Source organism: Myiozetetes cayanensis, unplaced genomic scaffold (assembly GCF_022539395.1).
Source record: "Myiozetetes cayanensis isolate MyiCay16 unplaced genomic scaffold, myiCay2020 scf1, whole genome shotgun sequence".
NCBI classification, from domain to species: Eukaryota; Metazoa; Chordata; class Aves; order Passeriformes; family Tyrannidae; genus Myiozetetes; species Myiozetetes cayanensis.
Window position 1 is genome coordinate 47,091,332 of NW_026086604.1, and position 22,331 is coordinate 47,113,662.

The 22,331-nt window shown below is 42.0% G+C and overlaps 1 protein-coding gene across 1 annotated transcript; it reads left to right on the plus strand.

Moving 5' to 3' along the window:
- Positions 1 to 519: 519 nt before the first annotated feature.
- On the plus strand, positions 520 to 9,297 carry TYMS (thymidylate synthetase). Its single transcript, XM_050313732.1, has 7 exons — positions 520 to 739; positions 1,165 to 1,238; positions 2,470 to 2,644; positions 4,753 to 4,854; positions 5,873 to 6,048; positions 7,809 to 7,880; positions 8,788 to 9,297. Exons 1-7 carry the CDS (start codon positions 568 to 570, stop codon positions 8,923 to 8,925), a joined length of 909 nt encoding a protein of 302 aa, XP_050169689.1. The 5' UTR covers positions 520 to 567; the 3' UTR covers positions 8,926 to 9,297.
- The last annotated feature ends 13,034 nt before the right edge of the window (positions 9,298 to 22,331 follow it).

The following is a 22,331-nucleotide window of genomic DNA, read 5'->3' on the forward strand; positions in this document are numbered from 1 at the left end:
GGACCAGTTACTTTGCCACTAGGGCAGGTGGAAGTAAAGTCACCGATTCACAGAACCAATTAGGTTAGAAAAGACCTCTGAGGTCATCGTGTGCAACCCACGACCAAACACCACCACGTCAACTAGACCGTGGCTCTAAGTGCCACGTCCAGCGTTCCCTTGCTGCACCACCTCCCTGGGCCGCCCATTCTGGTATCTCCTCACCCGTTCTGTGAAGAAATGCTACCTAATGTCCAACCTAAGCAAGTTGGTATAGTTTGGAGCACCGAGCCGGGCCAGGTGCTCGGGACAGCCCCTCCCTTGGGGGGAACAGAGCCCGCGGCCCTGGAGACTGCGGCGCTGAGGAACCCCGGGCGCGGGGAGGGAAGGAGAAAGGGAAAAGACAGAGCAGGATGCAGCGGGGCCGCTCCGCCCCTCGGCGCTGCTCGGCGGGAAAGCCGGGTTTTGGCGGGCTCGGACCAGCGGCAGCAGCAGCGGCGGGCGGGAGCAGGAGCAGGAGCAGGAGCAGGATCAGGACCGCCGTGCAGCCGGAGCCCAGCCCATCCCGCAGGGAGCCTCTCGCCCGACATGCCCGCCGAGGGGGATCCGCTGAGCGCCCTCGCCGCCGGCCCGGGGCTCGGCGAGCCGCAGTACCTGCAGCAGGTACGGCACATCCTGCAGCACGGCCACCGGCGGGAGGATCGCACCGGCACCGGCACCCTCTCCGTCTTCGGCATGCAGGCGCGGTACAGCCTGAGAGGTGGGCACCGCCGGCACCCGCGGCCCCTGCCACGGCTCCCTGCCCTTTGCTCCCTGTCTCCTGCTCCCTGTCCCCGGCCTCCTGCCCCTGCCCTTTGCTCCCTGTCCCCGGCCTCCTGCCCCTGCCCTTTGCTCCCTGTCCCCGGCCTCCTGCTCCTGCCCCCTGCTCCCCGTGCCCCTGCTCCCTGTCCCCTGCCCCTGCCCGCCGGGATGGGTGCTGGGAGGTGTCACACTCCATCTTGTACCCCGGGGCTGACCCGCTCCCGCCCGCCAAGAGAGCTGAGTACGAGGATTGCACATCCCCTGCCAGCTCCTCGCTGCGTATCCAAACCTCTCAATGTCGAAGGGTGGCCTTGAGAAAAGCCTGAGTCAGTTCACCCTCCGCGAATGGCTGGTCTCCTCTGAGGCTCTAAAACTCTTTTCCAGATCAGTTTCCGCTGCTAACGACGAAGAGGGTATTCTGGAAGGGAGTGCTGGAGGAGCTGCTGTGGTTCATCAAGGTTCGGTGTTTGCATGTCTCTATGCATGCTCTGCCTGAGAGTGGGATAAATGGAACAAACTAGCGTGGAGTGGATTAAGGGATTTGGGGTAACTGCATGTGCTTCTGTTCCTGAGAGAAGTGCAACCACCTAATATTTCGACGACACATGGAAGGCCATTATTTTCGAGACATTCTGTCTTTTAGTGCAGACTGTTGCTAACAGTGCACTCAGAAGAGTTTTCCTTCTATTCCTTTTTAAGGGATATAGTCTGAAATAGTGAGGGCTTTTGCTGATTTGACTATACTCCACAGTTATAAAACCTAATACAGTGTCTTTGTCTTAGTGTCTGAATAAGAAATAATAATATGAAATAGATAGTAGGCAATTTAGTGATCTACTTTTTAATATTGCAATAGCTTTTATTGATTTGAACAGAAAGAAGCAGTGCAGAACCATGGGTGAAGTGAGATTGATGTAAACACTAGGCTTTTCAGTAGCAAAAAAATGAGATCTAATAGAGCTAATAGCTGTAGGTAGAATCATAAAATTCAACTATAGATAATACATTACAATGTAAGTGTTCCTTTATATGTTGTGACATTGTGCAGGTATGGGAAAGTCTACCTAAACATTTGCTATGTAGCAGGACTGAAATACACATTCATTTTTTAAAAGCTTTGTTGTTTTTTTTTTCAAATGCAAAAGACTAGACACTCCCCAAAACAGCATAATTTCTCTGCTGAATTTTGAGTGTGCTGATTTGGACATGTTTCAGGATTCAGCGACGTTTCTCTGGGTCATTTTCACATTTCTGTCATTTTAACAAAAGGATTTTTAATACCTTAAGCTCATTATAGGTGGCTTGGCAAAGACAGTGCCTAGGCCATACATTTTTTGTTAAGTCTGTTTTCATCCATCCGTAAAGTAACATATTTTTCTTTGCAAATGTGCTTATGAAATGGCATACCACAGTTGACCTTGAGGCTGTACTGTTTGTGCATTCACAAGGTTAGGAGATTCCCGTGTTAAACAGCAGCAGCATGGCTGTTCCTCAGACTTCATCCCAGTATGTTGCTCTCAAGCTTTATTCTGTCCATGTGCAAGAACCTCATCCAGTACGTTAATTAAACAGTTCATCCTTTGTAAGTGGAGAAATGCTGTAGACTAGAAAAGCTTAAAGCAGCTGTTTCAGATAATGTCCTCAGTGTTGGAATTAGGAGGCAGAATTCTTACTGTCTGTGTTTTGTAGGGTTCTACAAATGCCAAAGAGCTCTCTGCAAAAGGTGTGAAGATTTGGGATGCTAATGGGTCACGTGAGTTCCTGGATAAGCAGGGTTTCAGCACCAGAGAGGAGGGGGATTTGGGACCAGTGTATGGTTTCCAGTGGAGGCACTTTGGAGCAGAATACAAAGATATGCACACAGGTAATCACAAGCAAATACAGTCTTGATTGCTCAGTGAGACAGTTGTGACACATCATTTCCAAAACTCTGAGTTTTGTTAGGGGACCAACTGTGAACTGATAACCAGAATAAATGGTGTTTGAGAGAGTTAATTTAACTTTTTTTTTTCTTACTCATTCTAATTATCCTGAAATATGTAGCTTTGTATATTGTAGTTTGACATTTGTAGAACTGATGGATCATAAGGCATACACTGTTATTCTTTTATCTAGAGCAGATATGGTTACTGATAGCTGGAAGGATGTGTGGCTCTTGCAGTCCAGAAACCCAAGCTATCTCCATTTGATAGCCATGGAACACAGGCTGCCAGCTCTGTATACCAGTGCGGGGTCCAATTTCCATGATACTGTTGTACTGGAAAGAATTGGCAGTGCACTACATTCACTGGAGATGGGAAGAGAAAGATTTTTCTATTCTGCAACAAGTTATGATGTGATGCAGTACCTATTGATATTATTTTGCGTTGAACTGGTTCATTAAACTTACTCTGAAGTGTGTTACTGGCTCTTTCTAAGTCACTGAAGGAGATGATGTAGAAAGCATTTTGAGGACTACCCCTATCTGGTGTGATTTTAAACTCGGATTAACAATGTGGTTAGTTATCTTGGTGGGGTTTTTTGTCAACACAGCCTCAAAATGAAGCTCACATTAGTTACAGACTTGGTATTGGCATGTTGACTACTAGTTTTATGCTAACAGAAATGGTGCAAAATGTGAAGTGACACATCTGAAAACTTGGTGAAAAGATTCAGAGTTCCTGAACTTAGAAGGTCTGAGGCAAAACATAGGGTGGAAAAAATGAACGAGATAAATTCCCATGGGTTTCATTACTAATAGATTTTCTTAAGTTGCATTACTAATGGATAGGTAATTAGCTTCAGGAACTAACATAACCATTTGACAAGGCTTCTGGCACGGTATTGCTGGCAGAAGGATTCCCTGAGCTACTAATTGTGTTGCAGAATGACCACAGAATATTCTGAGTTGGAAGGGACCCACAAGGATTATTGAGTCCAACTCTTAAGTGAATGGCCCTGCTGGGGATCGTGTATTACTACTTTGCTTGCCAGCCTGGGTCTCCCTGTAGTCTAATTTGGTGTTGCTGCAATAAGTTATCAGAAGAAAGTAGTTACCAGTCATGCTGATTCATTGACATGAGTCAGAACACTGATTAACAACTAATTACTCATATTGAAATCCATTCTGATGGTCAGTTAATTTCAGTAGATTTCTTATATAACTGGAACTGAGCCTAAAATTCAGCCTTTGAGTATCATTGGGTGAAATGTATTATCCTGTGCTATACATGAATTAAGTTCCCTCCTGGCTTTAAATGCTATGGAAATTTAGTTTTCATACATGACCTTATGAGAGCTAGATGGGTGTGTTTATCCATCTGTCAAGAACTTTGTACTTTTGAGCATGGAGAGAGTGCTGGTGTCCCTCAGTGCTGGTCTGGGCATAATTTTTTTTTTTTTTAATAAGGAGCACTGTAACATGTAAGTTTAACATCTAGAAAAGCATTTTAATCCAGAAATGCAATAAATGATTTAGTTTAAATACTGTGAATGACAGGGTGGTAATATCTTGTCCATTCCAGAACAGCTCTTTTCCTAATGAGGTAACAAGTAGTCGTGAAGGATATGTCATTCTTTGTTCAACAATTTTTTTGTATTGCAAGTTTTTCTTCTTGGGATTTAGTGATTATGCAGACTTCTTAGTTGATCTTAAAGAATGTCAAGGTGTTAAGAATGGAATAAAGTGTTCTAAATAAGAGTGGTCCTATTTCAGCGGGTGCTAAAGGTAGTCAAAGCACACAAATGAGATGGGGGGACATGTCAAAATGTCATCATGAAAATTTCACAAGCTTAAGAGCACCCTAAGAAACACCAAGAATAGCCTATAATAATAGTGTGCCAAGTAATTAATATCACTTTCAAAGTTGCAATAAAATTTTCAGAGGTTGTCATTTCAGTATTACTTTTCAGTGGGATGTGGGCTGTGTGTTAAAAAAATATCATGACTCGAATCTGTTTGGTTTAGATCTTATTTGGTATATCTTTCTCCAGATTATTCCAACCAAGGAGTTGATCAGTTGCAAAAAGTGATTGAAACAATCAAAACCAATCCAGATGACAGAAGAATCATTATGTGTGCTTGGAATCCAAAAGGTATTGAATAGCAGAGCTTAAGTGAATGCAGCTGTACATTATCTTGCTGTATGCTAAATTATGTTCTGTTCCTGTGTCCACAGCCATTTCCATTTGGTGTCCTTATTAATTCTTTATAAAACTATCAGAAATGCAGTAAAAATGACCAGGAGTTATAAGTTTGATTCTCTTTCTGCTTAAATCTCGTGCTCAGACCTCAGAAATATCAGACCATTTCTTCAGAGTTTTATTTTACAGGTTAAAGTAAACTTAACAAAACCCTTAAAACTAGAGAACAAAAATCTTATTTGTGTTGTAATCATTGAACATAGGTTGTTTAGATATCCATTCATTCTGTAGGGCTACTTCTAAACAAGAGCTGGTACAAGAGATTGTTTAACTTCACCAGTGGCGGATCTGTGCTCCAAAAAATCCACTGATGTGTGAAAGGGTCTGCCACATGTTGTTTCTGTTATTTTTAAGGTTAAGCATTCTCAGATATAAGAAGATACCTGGTTAAAATTTTTCCTGCCAAGCTGCAATTGTGCTATCTGCGCTTTTTAAGTGTAAAAAAACACTCAAAAGATTTGTTTTGTGATTTTTTTTTTAAATTGATCATTGTTTTTATATCTCAATAAGCAGCAAAGTCACATTTTGATGGGAAGGGAGTAAGATGAAGCAGTTGGAAGTCGCTTTAGGGTACATGCTTGGTTTTACTCTTAATGTCTTCCTTTAGGGAAATCAGCTGTCCCACTGAGGTGAGTAGCAGTAAACTGCAGCGCAGCATTATGGCATAAATCTGTTATGTGGAATATCTGTTTATGACTTTCTGGTCATGCAGCCCAGGAGACAGCTTGTCATGACCCGGCCTTAATTGCTTGGGCAGCAGGTGCTTATAAACGAGAGAAACAAGCAACAGAATGACAATGCTGTTGGCTCTCTACTGTATCCCATTACATAATTGTTTAGGTTTTGCATCTCCTGCATTCATAACACACTAATGCTGCTACTGGTTTTTTTTCTGTACTGCAATTCCTAGATATTTCTCTGATGGCTTTGCCTCCATGCCACGCCCTTTGCCAGTTCTATGTTCTCAATGGTGAATTGTCTTGCCAACTCTATCAGAGGTCTGGAGATATGGGACTAGGAGTGCCTTTCAATATTGCCAGCTACTCACTCCTCACATACATGATTGCCCATGTCACAGGGCTAAAGGTAGGTTATTTAATCATTTTACTTAATCTTGTCTGAGAAATGAAGGACTAAAAGACAGGACTCTTCATGTCATGTCCAAGAAAAACTGGAATGAACATACTGTTAAAAATATTGCTGAAATATGTCTCTAAAAGGGCCCTATGAATTTGATGTGAATTGCCTCTGGTTTGTATGGGCAGTTAGGATCAGAAATGTAAGAATTCTTAAATTAAGGTTAAACAGACAGAAGATCCTTCAGGTCATGACCGTGTCAAAACTAGCCTGTTCACTAGTCTGCTTCTTAGAAATCTGAACAGACCACTTGTCCTTATGGGATAGTAACATACAGGTGGTTAAATTTTGTAGGATGTGTTTATTGGAAGCGAACAGTAGCTTAGAATCATAGAATCAGCTGGGTTGGAAAGGACCTCTGAGATCATCAAGTCCAACCCTTGATCCATTACCACCACAGTTACTAGACTATGGCACTAAGTGCCACATCCAGTCTCAGCTTAAAAACCTCCAGGGATGGAGAAGCCAGCACTTTGCTGGGCAGCCCATTCCAATGCCTGATTACCCTCTCTGCAAAGAGTTTCTTCCTAATATCCAGGCTAAACCTCCCCTGGCAGAGCTTAAGACTGTGCCCTCTTGTCTTACTGATAACTGCCTGGGAGAAGAGACCAATCCCCACCTGGCTACAACCTCCTTTCAGGGAGTTGTAGAGAGTGATGAGGTCTGCCCTGAACCTTATGTGTTGCCGTCAAGGTTTTAATTTGGATATTCTGCCCACCTAACATCCAGCTATAATTTCAGCTAGGCATTTCTTTGATTTCCTAGTGTAGATGATTATGTAGAGTGGTAGTGTGTGCTCAAATAGCTCCTACCCTGACTTCAGAGATATATTTTTACAGAGAAATTAAAAATGCTCAACAATCTTGTCCATATGAAAACTCCTCTTCTTTAGGGCATGTAAAAATTATACTAGTAAGGCCATTTGTGCTTGATCCTCCTGCGGCCAGCAACATGGAGGGGAACTTAAAAACAAGGAGATAGGGAAGAATCAGTCTTCACAGCAATTGTAAACAAAGGAATTAGTCCAAGGTACTAGTCCATGTTAGTCTAAGGTAAAGTCCACAAGGCAACTGCTGTCTCTCAGCCATTTCCTCTCGCAGCTTTGGTGGTTTTCAGTGTAATATATCCAGGGGCTTATCTACACTGGTCAGAGGGCAGTAAAATAGCTTGTAAAACTTACATGAGTTAAATTAGATTGCTCAGGGGCTGTGAAATCACAGAACTTTCAAACACATCTGGATGCTTGGTAAGTGCTTTGGGGTTTAGACTGTGACTGACACCTCCGATGCTGCAAAGTACAATGTTTAGTAGAGGCGAAGGCAGCTGCTCTGAAACCAGCTTTGGCAAGTCATGCTTATTAGAAGTAAAGTGTAAATCTGGATGTCACTGCCATGTCTGTTTCCGTCTTGGTGAGCAGATCAGTAGTGCTCCATTCAGTACCAAAGCAGGTATCCTAGCAGGATTTCAAAGGTAAATTTTTTGGTAAGCTGGTGGAAATTTTCATTATGTTTTTCATTAATTATACAGTAGTCGGGGAAGCTAGTGTCCTTCGAAGTTTTCAAGGACGTCTTGGCAATACAATCCAGTGCAAAAGCTGCGATTCCACACTAGATGTAAGGTGCTAGGGATCAATAGTGTAAGCATTGTAATGTTTTGCTTTCTTGAAACCTGACTGTTTGAAACCCACATGTATTCTTCATTCTTTTCAGCCTGGAGAGTTCATACATACCTTAGGAGATGCTCACATATATCTGAATCATGTGGAACCTCTTAAAGTTCAAGTAAGTACTTACTCTGTATTCTTGTATTGTTTTATCTTCCACAGTGCTTGTTCAGTGCAGAATTGTCTTGGTATTATAAATATCCTTTTGCAAATATTATAGTGTGTGGCTTTGCTTCTCATTTCTACCCTAATAATTGTAATATCCTAATAAATGTAGTATCCAACTCAGGTTGCAAACAGAAATACAATACAAACATGATTAAAATGTACATTAGTGTACTACTTTAGAACCAAGGTGGAGATCTAGAATCTGTACTCCTACTTTTGGCTTCATCGTGCCAAAGCCTTAGAAAATCATTCTGCCTAATCCAGGTGAACACAAAATAAAATGTCTTTGTAGTACAGCAGAAAAGGATAACTTACCAATTCACAGAGTTGATTAATATTGCTATTTGACTGAAAAAGTCTATGTTTTCTTCAGTAAGTAATTTGTTGCATTAGGAAAAAATCAGAATTCGATTTGATTTGACTTAATTAGGATTGACTGTCCTCACTATTTGTATGGTTCAGAACAATTCAAAGAACTAGTTATTGGTTTGGACCCAAATGGTCCTGTGAGAAACTGCAGCACATTTGATGCACATCTGGGTCAGAGTTTCCAATTTAGTTTCCTCTGGAAGGAATATCATCTGTAGCCACCAGAATTGCTTTGCCAACTGGAAGTGCTTGCAGTGCATTTGGATGATCAGGGAATTCACTAGAAAATTATGCTACTGTCCCTATGAAAATACTAAAGTAGATTCCACCTAACAATATTAAAATTTTCTTCTCTTCTTTTTTTCTTAGTATAAGTCTTCTTGGTGGGGAGGGAAAGTCTATATAATATAATCTGAATTGACATTGAGAACATAAAATCTTTCCTTTCAAGTATTAAGCTTTATACAGTAAGCTTGCTTTTATTTCAGCTTCAGAGGGAGCCAAGACCTTTCCCCAAACTCAGAATTCTTCGTAAGGTTGAAGACATCAGTGACTTTAAGGCAGAAGACTTTCAGATTGAAGATTATAATCCTCATCCACCTATTAAAATGGAAATGGCTGTTTAATGCTATAAACCAGCATTAAATATTTATGTGGAAATGTACCTAAGCTACTTAGTTTCTCTAAAGTGATGGGGCTTTTGTATACTTCTAAAGATATCTACTTTATTATTAAAAAGAGATAGATACTAGGAGACCAGAACTGCCTTCAGTACTAACCTGTAGTTGTACAGAACAGATGATTATGCCTGATGTACTGTGCAGACATTAACCCAGCCCTAAGTTGTTAGTGAGCTAGTTTTCCACATGTTTCAGTTACCAGTGGCCACTTCCATTACCATTCAGTTACTATGAGCATTTGCTTATGTGCTTGATATAAAAGAGGATTCCTTCAGGGTTGGAGAGTTTGTTAACTATGTTGTAAAGAGTATATGTTTAATAAAGCTGTTTTTAAAAAACATTCTGGAAGAGATGATGCATATTTAATTTTGTTGTGTTTGTTTATGTTTAGTAGTAAAAAAGAGTTGAAAAGCAAAGGATCTTGGAGGGTGAGATATATCAAGAAAAAACAAACTCAAACTTCCCATGGTCTTTAGAGATGAACCAAAAGATCTTAATGGAACCTTACCTGAAATACAGTCTCTGCATAACATCTCTGTAGCAGCAATTTTTTTTATTCCTCAACCCTACATGAATGGTTAATTTGATATAAATCAAACAGAGCTGTAGTTAAACAGAAGTAACCAAATAGCATTAGTAATCAGCTATCTGTCATCATTTAAAACCAGATCCCACAAACATGTGGACTAAGTTTGCAGCCTGGAGCGGTAAAAGCTAGAGATCATGGTATTTGTAGGAATGAAGTTTATTAATTTAATCTTGGCAGAGTTCAGCTTTTATGTCTCCTTACCCTTGCAACTTTTGCTTTAACTTCAGTTTTTATAAAATTCCTCTTCAGAAATGTGAATAGATCTATGGTTATAGTTCAGACACAGCATATTCAATACATATTTGAACACATGGAGAAATGCATAGTAATTTTTTGATTAAATTTTAAAGGTAGTAAATTTGTAAATATCGGAAAAGTGTACAGGTGCAGATAATTCTAAAAATTTGATAATCAGTGTACTTTAATTACATTCACTCAGTTATGTCACATGCTCCTCCTAATAAATTCCATCTCAGCTCTGCTAGTCTTATAAAGTCACCTAGTTCAGCTAGTCCAGGTGTCATCTACATTAATGATATATCCCAGCTGTAGATTGTCAGCCACTTCTTACCGTGTGCATACTTTTGTAAGCTAAAGGCTCTAAAGTGTTTTTACAGTCTTCTAAAGTACAAAAAAACACCAGTTTAAGTTGCAAATTAAGTTAACAGTTCTGCCTACACTTAGCAAGTTAAGTTCCTTTTGCTGGAAACCACTTTATGTAACACTGCAGATAAGGTGGAATCTGCAGGACGTTTTAGCAAGTGTAGCCAGAGAGGATGTGAAATAAATTGCTGGCCTCAGGCTTGACTAGTGGGAATTAGCAGTCTCAGTGAGCTTATCCAGGACAGGAATACCTAGCCAAGAGAAGAATTCAGAATGGGAATCATTTATTTCCTTTCATAAATTACAGAGGAGTTAGTTGTATGGACATACATAGCATACCTTAACAGATCAATATATATCGCTCTGGAAGAGCTATTACTTTTTAGTATAAGAATTAGCTGGAACTTCACTGTTTTCCTTTGTCAGCACAATTTACTACCAATAGCAGTTGTTGAAGCGAAGCTTGTACCTTGAAGACCAAGAAGGTTTACGGTGCTCAAAAGATAAGAAAGACGTAAAAAGCAGACTTCACACAGCACATTTTAACGTGAATAAAAGTGAAAATGCATTTTAAAATTCATAGAGACTTCTATGAGCTTTCATGCAAAAAAACATGAATATTCAAAGAATTTGAATATATAGGCTTAAACAGGAGGTACTCGAGGAATTTTGATTTGCAGGATGTGAACACTGTTCACTGCTGCAAAGATGACTAGTATGACTGCAGAGCAGTGTTTTAGACAAAACATGAGACATTGCTAGATCATTTTGGGAAGCTGTGAAAGGGACCTGTAGGCCTTCTGAGAGAAGGGGTTGTTCTTGTACTTATTTCCTGATGAATAAGCTGTCCCAGAAGCTCACAGTTTCTCACACTCCCCTGCTGATGACTTAGAGCTCTACAGGTGGGATTAGAAGTCAGTTCCTTACCAGCTCTGCATATCCATAGCATTTCTGAGTCTTTGGCATTTGCCCTGTTGACTGCTACACTCATTCTGCCCCACCATTTGGACTTGAAGAGTTTCCTGTCTTCTGTAATTCGTCCTCTAGATGCATCTTTGTATCGTTTCTCCACTTTCCAAGGGCAACTCAATAACTTGGAGATAGTAATGAGATTTCTTACCACTTTGGTCAAATATCAACTTCTACTTTCTACTTCCTTAGAGAAACTTTCTTTACCCATATTATTTCTGACATGTTTTGATATGTTGCAACATTGGCTTACTGCGATACCACAAAGAATATTAGTTATCTGATTATGACAGATGAAGGGTCAGAAAAGAAAGAAAGGTTTCTGAATTTTGAGACAAACATCTGCCTGATCAGCCATCAAAATCAGTAGTCTGTTAATGAGCCTGACTTGGTGAGTTTGCCACCCTAGTGACTGGTGTCTGTGAAGTGTCTGAATTTGGAATGCAGCCCAGGTTTCAAGTGCCTTTTTCAAAACCACAAACGGTTCACTTTCACCTGCTTGAAGTCTAACCCACACTTCTACCTTCCCTTTGTAGACCACAGAAAGCTGGGCTTGTGGAGTAGCAACACAAATTTATGCTGTGACCTTTATGCTGTGACCACCATGTGGCAACATATTATTTAAGAAAACAAAGAGCAATCACCATAATCGTTCACTACTGCATTTTTTTTTGGTATAACTAAACCGTTTACAAGCCTTTCGGTAACTTGGGTATGTTCTTACTAGGGATGATAGTGCCACACCAAGACATCCAGAGCCCTTTGGTCAGCCCCACATCATGACATGAAACAAAAGAATATGACAGCAGTGCATGCAAGCTTATGCTTGCAAATCACAGGCATGATAGCTGAAGAAACTAATCAGACTGGCTTGAAGGGTGGGGAGAGAAAGATTTTCTCATTGCTGCTGCATTTTGAAGAGCCTTACTCTGGGACTTTTTGGCCATCAGCAGCACAGACAGGTTTTCATTCACGCTTCCCAGCCTGCAGCTGTCAGTTTGGAGATAACTCAAGGCCTTGGCTTGTAGAAGCTGTTTAAATATCACTCTGTTGTGGCAGTGTAAGGGAAAAAATGAAAAGTTAAGACCTGAAGTCTCCCAAATTAACATATTCCAAGAGCTGCTGGCAACTCATATAAAAACATTTGTACAGTGTCCCTCTGTGTGTCCCTATAGATCCAAATTATTTTAATTACTCCATTTAAATGACAGATCACATAAGAAATTTCGTTGAAGTGAACTTCAGGGATGTTACCAATGTTAAAAATCAGATTATACTTGTAATGTTACACCTGACACAATGAAGTGAGGTACACTGAAAAAAAAAATCAATATGTGTGCCAAAGGGCATAGTCGTCCTGGAACGAGTTTGGAAATTACTGCCCCTTAACTGGATGTTGAATAGCGTAAGTGAAAGTGAAGTGAAAATGCCGAGTCAAAATGGCTGTTCCATTCCAGGCCAAGGACATGGGTTTAACGTGCACAAAGGCACGCTGAGTTTGTAGTGAAACGATTATGTAATGCTCACACAAAGTGATCTGGCAGCTCTGCCAGATAATTGCCTCACAGATTGTCTCAAAATCTTTTTAACGTTTAGGCTCCTTTAGGAACCAACTCACACGCTTTTGGCCATCTAACCATGTCCACAGGCAGGAACTTGGGGTACTCTGGGAATAGGATTCGGCATGCTCAGGACTGCACAGCTTTGGGATGTGCTTGTCTTGGTGAATGAGCAGCTATTCCCATTTTGGGACAGCTAAAGTGAATATAGCAATGATTCTGCTGTTAGGAAATCATTCCTCCTGGAGTCTACTCCAGCCAGATGAGAGATGGACTTGTAGAGGAGATACACTTGGATGAGAGTCAGGATTCAATTTCTAGCTGTGCTAGAGATTTCCTGTCTGGAACTTGGCTAAGCTGTTCAGTCAGTTAAGGCCTCATATTAATTTCCCATGTTTCTAGTACAGATAATTGTATTCCCCTTATTCATGGGGGAATTCTGTAGATAAATACATTAAATGCTTATGTGGTCTTAGATGTTATGGTGAAAGAAGAGAAAGGTTACACAAACCACCAAGCAAAGCCAGTATTCAGGACCAACCTTTAATTTGTAAAGCAAGGCTATACTAACAGGTAATTCAAACCCATCCTAAAAGATGTTCATTATAAAACACACCCCTCTGCAAATTAGGTGTCCTGCCTACTGGTAGGCAACAGCTGAGAGCGAGAAGTACAATTAAACATGTTGATAGCAGGGCTTGGCATGAGAAACTGGCAGCAGAGAAATTATGCTAATGTCATCACTGTTGTTTCCAATCGCTGCAGAGAACCAAGAATTTGTTAATTCACATTGTTTGACTCTGTAGATTTGGTGTCAATACTTGGAAAAAGGATGGATGAAAATAAAAAACAATTTACTTTAGGCTAGACACTGGTATTCTAAAAGGTTCTAATTCTACTAGACGAGCCTATCTATTGACATCTCGCTATTTATGATATATCCGGGAGTTGGTTCTGGTGTTTGGACTCATCAAAAGTATTTCATGCAAAATGTACTTAATTATAGCTGATGGCAGTTACTTAAGTACTAATACTAGCAATAAGTTTCCTTGGGGAAAAGAACAGGTTTCAACCTTTTAAAATAGCTGTGTAAGTACCAGATGAATTCCTCCTTAGGACAGGCAGGGCACTGAGCGCACCGACAGACCTTACCATGACCAGTCTCACCAGGGGCTCACTCCCTCTGTCCATGGGCTTTGGTTTCTGCCAGGGTTGTATAGCAGGTTGTATTGGGTCTGGCTGAGCTGGAGTTCATTTCCCCACAGTAGCCCTCACAGTGCTGTGCTTTGCTTTGGTAGGTAGAAGGGAGTTGATAACACGCCGGTGTTTTGGCTGCTGCTGAGCAGGGCAGGCACAGCATCAGCACTGTAACATTCCTTCCTCAGTCAAGGACAAGGTCCTGGGAGGGGACCCAAGTAGGCCAGCTGACCCAAACTGACCAAAGGAATGTTCCAGACCATATGATGTCAGCTCAGATATAAAAGCTGAGGCAAGTAGCAGGAAGGTGGGCATTCATTGTCTCCAGTGGCTGCCTGCTGAGGAGCCATCACGTGTGCTGGAGCCCTGCTGCTCGGAAGTGCCCGACCATTGCAACTCATGGGAAGTGGAGAATAAACCATGCTTTTTGCTTTGCTTTTGCACCCACAAGTTTTTACCCGGCTTCTGCTTCAATAAACTCCCTTATCCGTACCCCTGAGTTATTTTCCACCTTACTCTCTCCCTTGTCCAGCTGGTGAATGATAGAGCAGCTGGGTGGGTACCTGGTGTCCAGCCAGGGTCAACTCATGACACAGGTGTACCTGATTCCAGCTGTGCTATAGCTGTGGATGTGTCTGGCCATGGGCCATCACCCCAGCCTGGCTGGACACACCCTGGGCCATGTCTGACCGTGGTTCCCCTCACTGCCTGGCCTCCACCCATATCCATCCTTATCCCCAGGGAGGTGCCCAGTGCTTGGGGCTGGGGCTATTCCACTGCCCTCTCTCACCTCCACTCCTGAATGGAGGTGGGATGAGCCTGGCTGGGAGACCTCTGCCCTGCTGTCCCCATGGGGATCCCTGGCAGTTCCCGATCCCTGGGAGCTGCTGGCCTCTGTGGCATCCTGCCTGCCAGGTATCTCAGGCTGCCTCACGCCCTAAGCCAGCCCTGCAGAGCTAGGACCATGGCTGCACGAGACCTTGCTCTACAAACCTGGCCTGGCTCTGGTCTCTGACCCTCCACTGTGATTTAACCCCAGCCAGACACGAAGCACCACCACAGGCAATCACTCACTCCCCCGCCAGCAGGATGGAGGAGAGAACTGGAAGAGTAAAAGCCAGAAAACTCATGGTTTGAGGTAAAGACAGTTTAGTAGGGAACACAAAAGCCACATACTCAAGGAAAAAACCAAGGAATTAATTCACTGCTTCCCATGGGCAGGCAGGTGTTCAACTATCTCCAGGAGAGCGGGGCCCCATCGCGCATAACAGTTACTTGGGAAGACAGTGGTAACTTGGGAAGACATATGATGTGGAATATCCCTTTGGTCAGTTTGAGTCACCTGTCCTGGCTATATCTTCTCTCAACCTCCCTTGCAACCCCAACCTCCTCCCCACAGTGGCAGGACAAGAAGGAGAAAAGGCCTTGGCTCTGTATAAGCCCTGCTCAGCAATAACAAAAGCATCTCTATATCATCAACACTGTGTTCAGCACTGTCGTGGTTTTGCCTTGGCTCAATTTACTTTTATACCCCCACATACAATTATTATCAGTTGAGAGAAGGTTTATGCAAACAAAAAGAGACTGAATTGAAAAAAAAGTATGAGTATTTATTATTATTATCAAACTAAAACTAAAGAATTATATCTACAATAATTTTATTTAAGTAAAAGGTATTATGTATTTACAGAAGATACTTCTCCCCCACCTCCCTTTATATCAGTCCAAGGAGGAGAAGCAGTTTTTGCTCCTTGGAATTCCAGCCTCTCTCTCTCTCCAGTAACTCTGCAGCACTTTCATCGTAGTTGGAACTTTTTATCTCTCTCTCATTCTGTGTTGGTTTCCAGGGCTGGGTCCACCCCTCATGGGCTAAAAACCGAAGGCTGGGGTTACCCAGGTCCAGAAGGGGCCTGCCAGGCTTGCAAGGGGACACTGCTTACTATGATCTTCCACAGGGTTACAGGGATAATGGTTTAAGAGTTCACCCTGTTTTTATGAGGTCCTCCTATGGGAGAACAGTCCTTTGATAGATTCCCTCGGCATGGGTCTAGTCTGGATTTCTTACCGGATCTCGCAATATCCCACCGAGCCGTTTTCTACCCAGCGAGGTTCTCTCAGGATCACAAATCTCCAGCACCAGCAGCATGGATCCCAACATCCCTACCCGAACCGTCTTCTGTTCCAGCGTAAGTCCTCATTCCCATCAGGGTCATAAAGTTTTTAACAGGATTCTGCCTCATCCGAGCCACTTCTGCTCCAGCATAAGGCTTTCTCTTTCTGTTAAAGTCACAAATCTCTGGTGCATCCACAAACTCCTCTGTGAGCTGCATGGGGGGTCTTTTCACCCCAATAAACTTTCACAAGTGGCAGGGTTTTATTTTTCAGTCTTTACCCTGCTGAAGGGAGGAGAGCGAAGAAAGCAGCCTCTTCAACTTTTCTTCTCTCTCCTGTTGCAGCTTCAGCTGCCAGCTTTGACCTTGGAAGTCTTGTTATCTCATGGTTGGAATTCTTCTGCAGTGGTTTCTCGTCAAAGTGCCTGCCTTTTAAACCTTTTTTTCTTCACTCATTAAGAGAGAAGGGGGCTTCAGTGCTGCATCTGCCTCGCCCCGGCCCAAGCTGGAGGAGAGGGCCTTGTCTCCTCGGGCCCGCTACCTTCTACATGGCTGCTGCCTAATTTCAACTGCTGAACCACCTTCTCTCTTCCGCTTAAAGATGTAATTAGCAAAGGCGCCACTGAACTTTTTTGATTGTTTTTTTTGTCCGGAAATCACCTGGACAAAACCATCCTCAGCCCCAGGGATGGGTTGGTGGGCAAAACCACGACAAGCACAGATCCAAAACACAGCTCCGTACAAACCACTGGGAAGAAAATTAACTCTACCCAGCCAAAACCAGCACACCCTCCTACAGCACTGCCTAAACCCCTCAGATGGGGACTGTGGGACTCTTCAGGGGCCACCTGAGAATCCTCCTTTTGACCCCCACGCATAAGCTTGTCAGGCCTCTACGGGTACTCAGGGTCTGCCCGAGCCCCCCACCTGGCTCCAACAATCCCTAACATGCCCCTTTCCCATTTCTGTCTCCCTTTCCTGGCTCTGTGTTCCCTGAACCCCACAGCAATTAAATCTCTCTTCAGCGAGTCTCATCAGAACCCACTTGTCTGTTGGTGGGAGGACACATCCCTCTGGGTAGTTCCTGTCAGGGCAACGAGGGCAGGATTGGCCCTGCTGGCCCTGTCCAGCCTCACTGGCAGCCTTCCCCCTCAGACCCCTCTCAGATCAGGACATGGCCCCCAGTCCCTACCTGAGCTATCCCAAATGTGAGTGCCTTCTATCATATCGCACCTTCCCCAGGCCATGGACATCACTGATCTGGACCCCAAAGCACAGACGGACTGTCCAGCTTGACGTGGGTCTGACTTCATCACCATGGACAGGCTGGCAGTCACTGGACTGTGCCTGGCCTTGGTCTCTGCCTTCAGAGTGGACTCCTCACAATGGCCTGCTCAGGTAACCTTCTCAGCTGTGCTGCTGGCTCGTGGCTCCCCAGCCCTCCCTGCACCCCTGACAGTGCCCTGGGTGCCACTGAGAGGATGACTTGCAGTTTGCTGATAGCACTGTTCTCTGGGCTTTTGATATCTACAGCTGAGTTAGGACAGCACAAATAGAGCTGATACAAGAAGAGGAGCCTGGAACCTCTCCTCTCTAAAACACAGTCCTTCACATAGCCACTGTAAGGTCATGTCTACACACGTACTACTGTGCTGAGCAAAACGCTCACTGAAGCACCAAGCCCACAGAATAAAATGAAAATGGGAGCTGGATAATTATCCTTGGGCTACAGGGGATATCAGCTTCAGCAACCCTGCAGTTCTCTACAGACCACACTGTTCAGCCTACACCAGTTTGCACAGATGTTACCCAGCTGTCTCATGGAGCTTCAGTGTTCTTCACAGAGCAAGCAGCATGGACTTAGTCTTTGTACCTTTGTACCTTTTTACCTTTCATATGGGCAATCACAATCATAGATGCATTCTTTTGTATTTCTCACTGATGTAAGAATATGAAATTTTAGCAATTGCTTTTATAATAATAATTTTTTAAAAATCAGGTATTTCTAGGTTGTTCACAGAAACTGCGTGTGAGAAGAATGAACCAGGTAGATAAGGTGGAGTGAGGCAACCTTGGTAGGGAATAACTGAAGCAGAGATCAAGTAATTTTCAGCTGTAGTATTTAATGTTGTTGAGAAATGCTAAGGAGTTCTGGCACTTGCTCCAAAGGTTATGCAGTAGATGCATTAAACAAATCGTAATTAAAAAAGCCCAAAGCACTTAAGCATACACTCACATGTTTTGTCATTGCCACACCAGTTCCTAGAAGTGCTAAGGCCTGCAAGGAAATAAACATTCAAGACTTGCTTCTGGTCTGTTTTTTTTTTTAATTCCCAGTGGAGCTACTCAGTAGCACAAAGGATGCAATAACAGTTGATGCAGCATACTGTTTTCTACTTATTTTATAGAAAATGTAACATATGTTATAAAACTTTTTATTGTTTTTTTCTCTGCTTTTTCTGCTCTAAGAGCAATGTAAAGAATTATACAAAAGGGTGTGAGGAGCAATAAAGAAATTCACGTACTGTACATCTGGGGTTATAACAGGGCTGTTAAGTATAGTGTGTTTGGAGCACAAATTCTGAACCTAACTTCCAGTTTCACTGGAAACCACACATTTAAAAAAAGTCCATTCCCATTTCATACTAAATGTCAGCTGCCTTCCTCATGTAGGCATTTCAATACATTTAAGTATTGCTTTAAGAAAGAAACTACTTTTTTAAACTTAAGGGAATACACGTGCAGAATGTGTATCAAGATCATGTAGCAAATAACATTTAATGCTATTCTGAATCACTAGTTCAATCTCAACTCTTCATATGTGAAGGAACAGTATCAACATTACACTACCATACTGACTGGGGTCACTGCAGTATTATTGAAATAAAATATTAAATCTCCAAGCTTTGAAATAGTTGCATATCCCTTCTGGAAATGCATATCCTCATCTGGAAAAGTTGGCTTCTTAGTCCATGAGCGTTTACACTCAGCTGGTTTAGTGACCCACTTTCTTGCTTCCTTCCCATTTTTGCTTTGCATTGAGCATCTGGGGATAAGGAAAATAAGAATCAAATACAATGAAGGATTCTACCGACTTTTTTTCCATCAAACTGCAAAATTTATATGAAGTGGTAGAAACTCAGGAAATAGAAAGCAAATGAAAAGTTGGAATTGCCATTCTGTCAGCATTGTACTTTTGGCCACTCTTGTGCAGAGTTGCAGTGACTATATCAATATCCAGACTAGGTTTGAACCAAGTAGATCAGGACCTGTAGGAAGTACAGCACAGTATTTTGTGGGAATAACTTGACAGCATATACTTGAGTAAAGCACCTTCATACAAGGGCATGGCTGCCTGAAATTTTCAGCAGAAAAGCTTCTTGACCAAAAAATGCAGTACTTTAAAGGAGTTTCTGAAGCAGCACTTCTCTCCCACACAAAGGAGAAGTTTTCTTCCTATAAAAAAATGAAGCATCTGAAAATTACACGATAGTTCCTCTGCAGGCTCTTATGGTCCTTGCCATTCTGTATTCACAGAGTTCTTGGTTCAGCATTCCATGGCATTTGGCACTCCATGAAAGCTGCACTGCAGCAGGTCAGAGCAGCAGCTGTGGTGGGTCAGTGAACACATGGGGCAAAGAATTCGGCCATAGTAGTCAACAAAGTAACATTTCCAAATAAAAACACATGACTTCCATGTAATTATTCCTTTTTATCCAAATATTTTAGTTTGAATAACACCTTTTCCAGGTTATTTTTGGCCAAATATTGGTGAAAAATCCTAATAGGGCTTTCCTCTGGAAGTCTCCTTGGATGTTAAAGGCAATTTAAATCTTCTAGAAGACAATCCTGGTAGCGGATTTTCCCTGCACACTCAAATTTTTGGCACAGAAATACACCATATAATTCTTAGTAATACATCTACTTTGGTCATATCTGATCCTACTTCTTAATGAATTATATCAGCATTTGTTGCCTTCATTATTCTGGATTTGAAAGAAAGAAAAAAATATTTGTCAATAAATGCTTATAATGACAGATATTTCATCTAATGGTTTTAAATAGAAAATAACATAGTATAGTAGCAAAAAGTGATATTCACAGTTATTTCATCTGGGCCAGTCATTTCTCATATAAATCTGCATCTGTAAATATCATCCTGTAGATATGCACCCACCTTTACTTTCAACCCATATGCATACTTGGAACAAGATACGGATCACTTCTGAATGATTAATGGGGCAGTAAACTGGAATCCATAAACTAGAATTTACAATTTTAGCATCACTGCCTTACGGAAAGAACTTTCTTATTACTTCTCCTCCCTTGTGAATAAGCTTCATCCTTCTCTGGAAATAAAACAGCAATGGTTTTTCATAAATCAATGGAAACACATTTATCTTCATTTGTGATCAGCCCTCAGCTTTGCCACACCAATACCGTTTTCCTGCAATGCAGCATTATGCAGTAGGAGAAAGGAGGAGTGTCTGGGAGAGATACAGAAGCAAAGTCATCGCTGCCCATATCACAGACCTGGAAGAGTTAGACTAGGGCTAGTTCATCTGTTCAAAGCACAAAACACAGAAGAATAACAACACTAAATACGCTGTGCAGCCTCAAGGCCTACGTGTGTAACTCCAAGCAAAGTTACATCAGTTAATTATATATCTCCAAATAACTCTACCACCCTGCATCTCAAATAATATTAATTTACAAATAATTATAATAAGCTTTTTATTTCTTTCTCAGAAGCAGCTAGAAAAAAAAGAATCAGAAAACGAGATCAGATACATCCATAACATCCAGCTGAACCAAACCCCTCAACTCAGCCTACTATAACACATGACAAATTTTTCTTATCCAGGTATGATCCATCCCCTGAACTTGGCAACACTATTTCTAGGTAAACCAAAAGAAACATCCCAGCTGTATTAACTTAATCTGACACCAATAAACCGTCACAGAAAGTCAAGCACAAACGCTCTCTGGCAATAAGGATGCCGTTTACAAAGGAAGCTGAGGGTCCTCTGCTGTTAACAGTTTCAGAGTATCCCTCAAAGTGCAGGCAACCAGAAGTTCTAGAATAAGCCAGCATTTCTTAAATTTTGAGGTTCATGTAGACTCTGAAGGAGATATCCTTATTTCTCATCCATGAAGTTACTGCTGCAGGTTAAAGGCACTGTGTTTCTCAACATAGCTATCCAAGCACAAATTTTACGTGCTTCCATTAACTCTCTTAATGATCAGACTTTTGGTTAATTCATATCACTTTCCTGAGAATCCCCATGTGCATAAGCTCCTTGCTTATGCCAACACAGCTGCACCCATGCAAACTCACCGTAACACACAATATACCAGTAAAGAGACTTCCTTTTCACCTTACTTCCTTGGGTATATCCTCAACCATAAAGCAGACTGTAACACTCTGCCTTACTGGGAAAATTGCTGGAATGGTATTGGGTCCACTTTTTTACTTCCCCAAATGGATCTGCTATGTTGCATTTTCAGTCAGCCAGGCTAAACTTCTGAGTGTTTAGGAGCAAGCAGTGAGAATTCATCATCATCGTTCCCCACTTCACATAACATCTAAAATCTTACCGTTACAGGATTGAACATTCAAACCTGTTTTAACTGCTGGTCTGACTAGCACAGCCAGGAACAGGACCTTGTATAAGACAGATATCCATACTTCACCATTTGCTGTTCTGAAGCAGATGAGGACAGTTACAAGTCAGGCTGTGTTTTAGTCAACAGAGTATTATTTTGTTATATAGAGCACTAAAGAATGTTCTTTGGGAAAACTGAAGGACTGGAAGTGTTTTGACTTTTTTTTTTTCCTCGAAAGCCATCAATTTAATCAAATAGATCAACTTTGCCAAATAATCCCTCCCCTCTTCTCCCTAGCTATTTCATTGCAGGAAAACTGCAAACCAGATTAATCCTTGGAAGAAGCAGAGAACAGCACAGTCTCCTTGCTAACCCAATGCTAAGAGTTACGTGGCAAAAAGTCACCAATGTAGCACAAACAATGTTTGACGTCACACTCCTAGGACACACAAGAAGATGCTAGCAAACAGGCTTCATCTCACACAGTCCCCTTCCCTGGGAGATGCAAAGTAATGGTTTTCATCAGGTACAGAAGTATTTAAGCTCACACCTTTGTTTTTTCCCATGAAGGCCATTTTGAACTATTTCTGTAGGGGAACAAGAATAAATATCAAATCAAACTGAACCGTACCAAATAACTTCTCCCCACACTCCAGATTTCATCTCTACAGTTGTCCTTCCAGACCATCTTAGTCTCAAAGGCTGGTGATGTGTTCC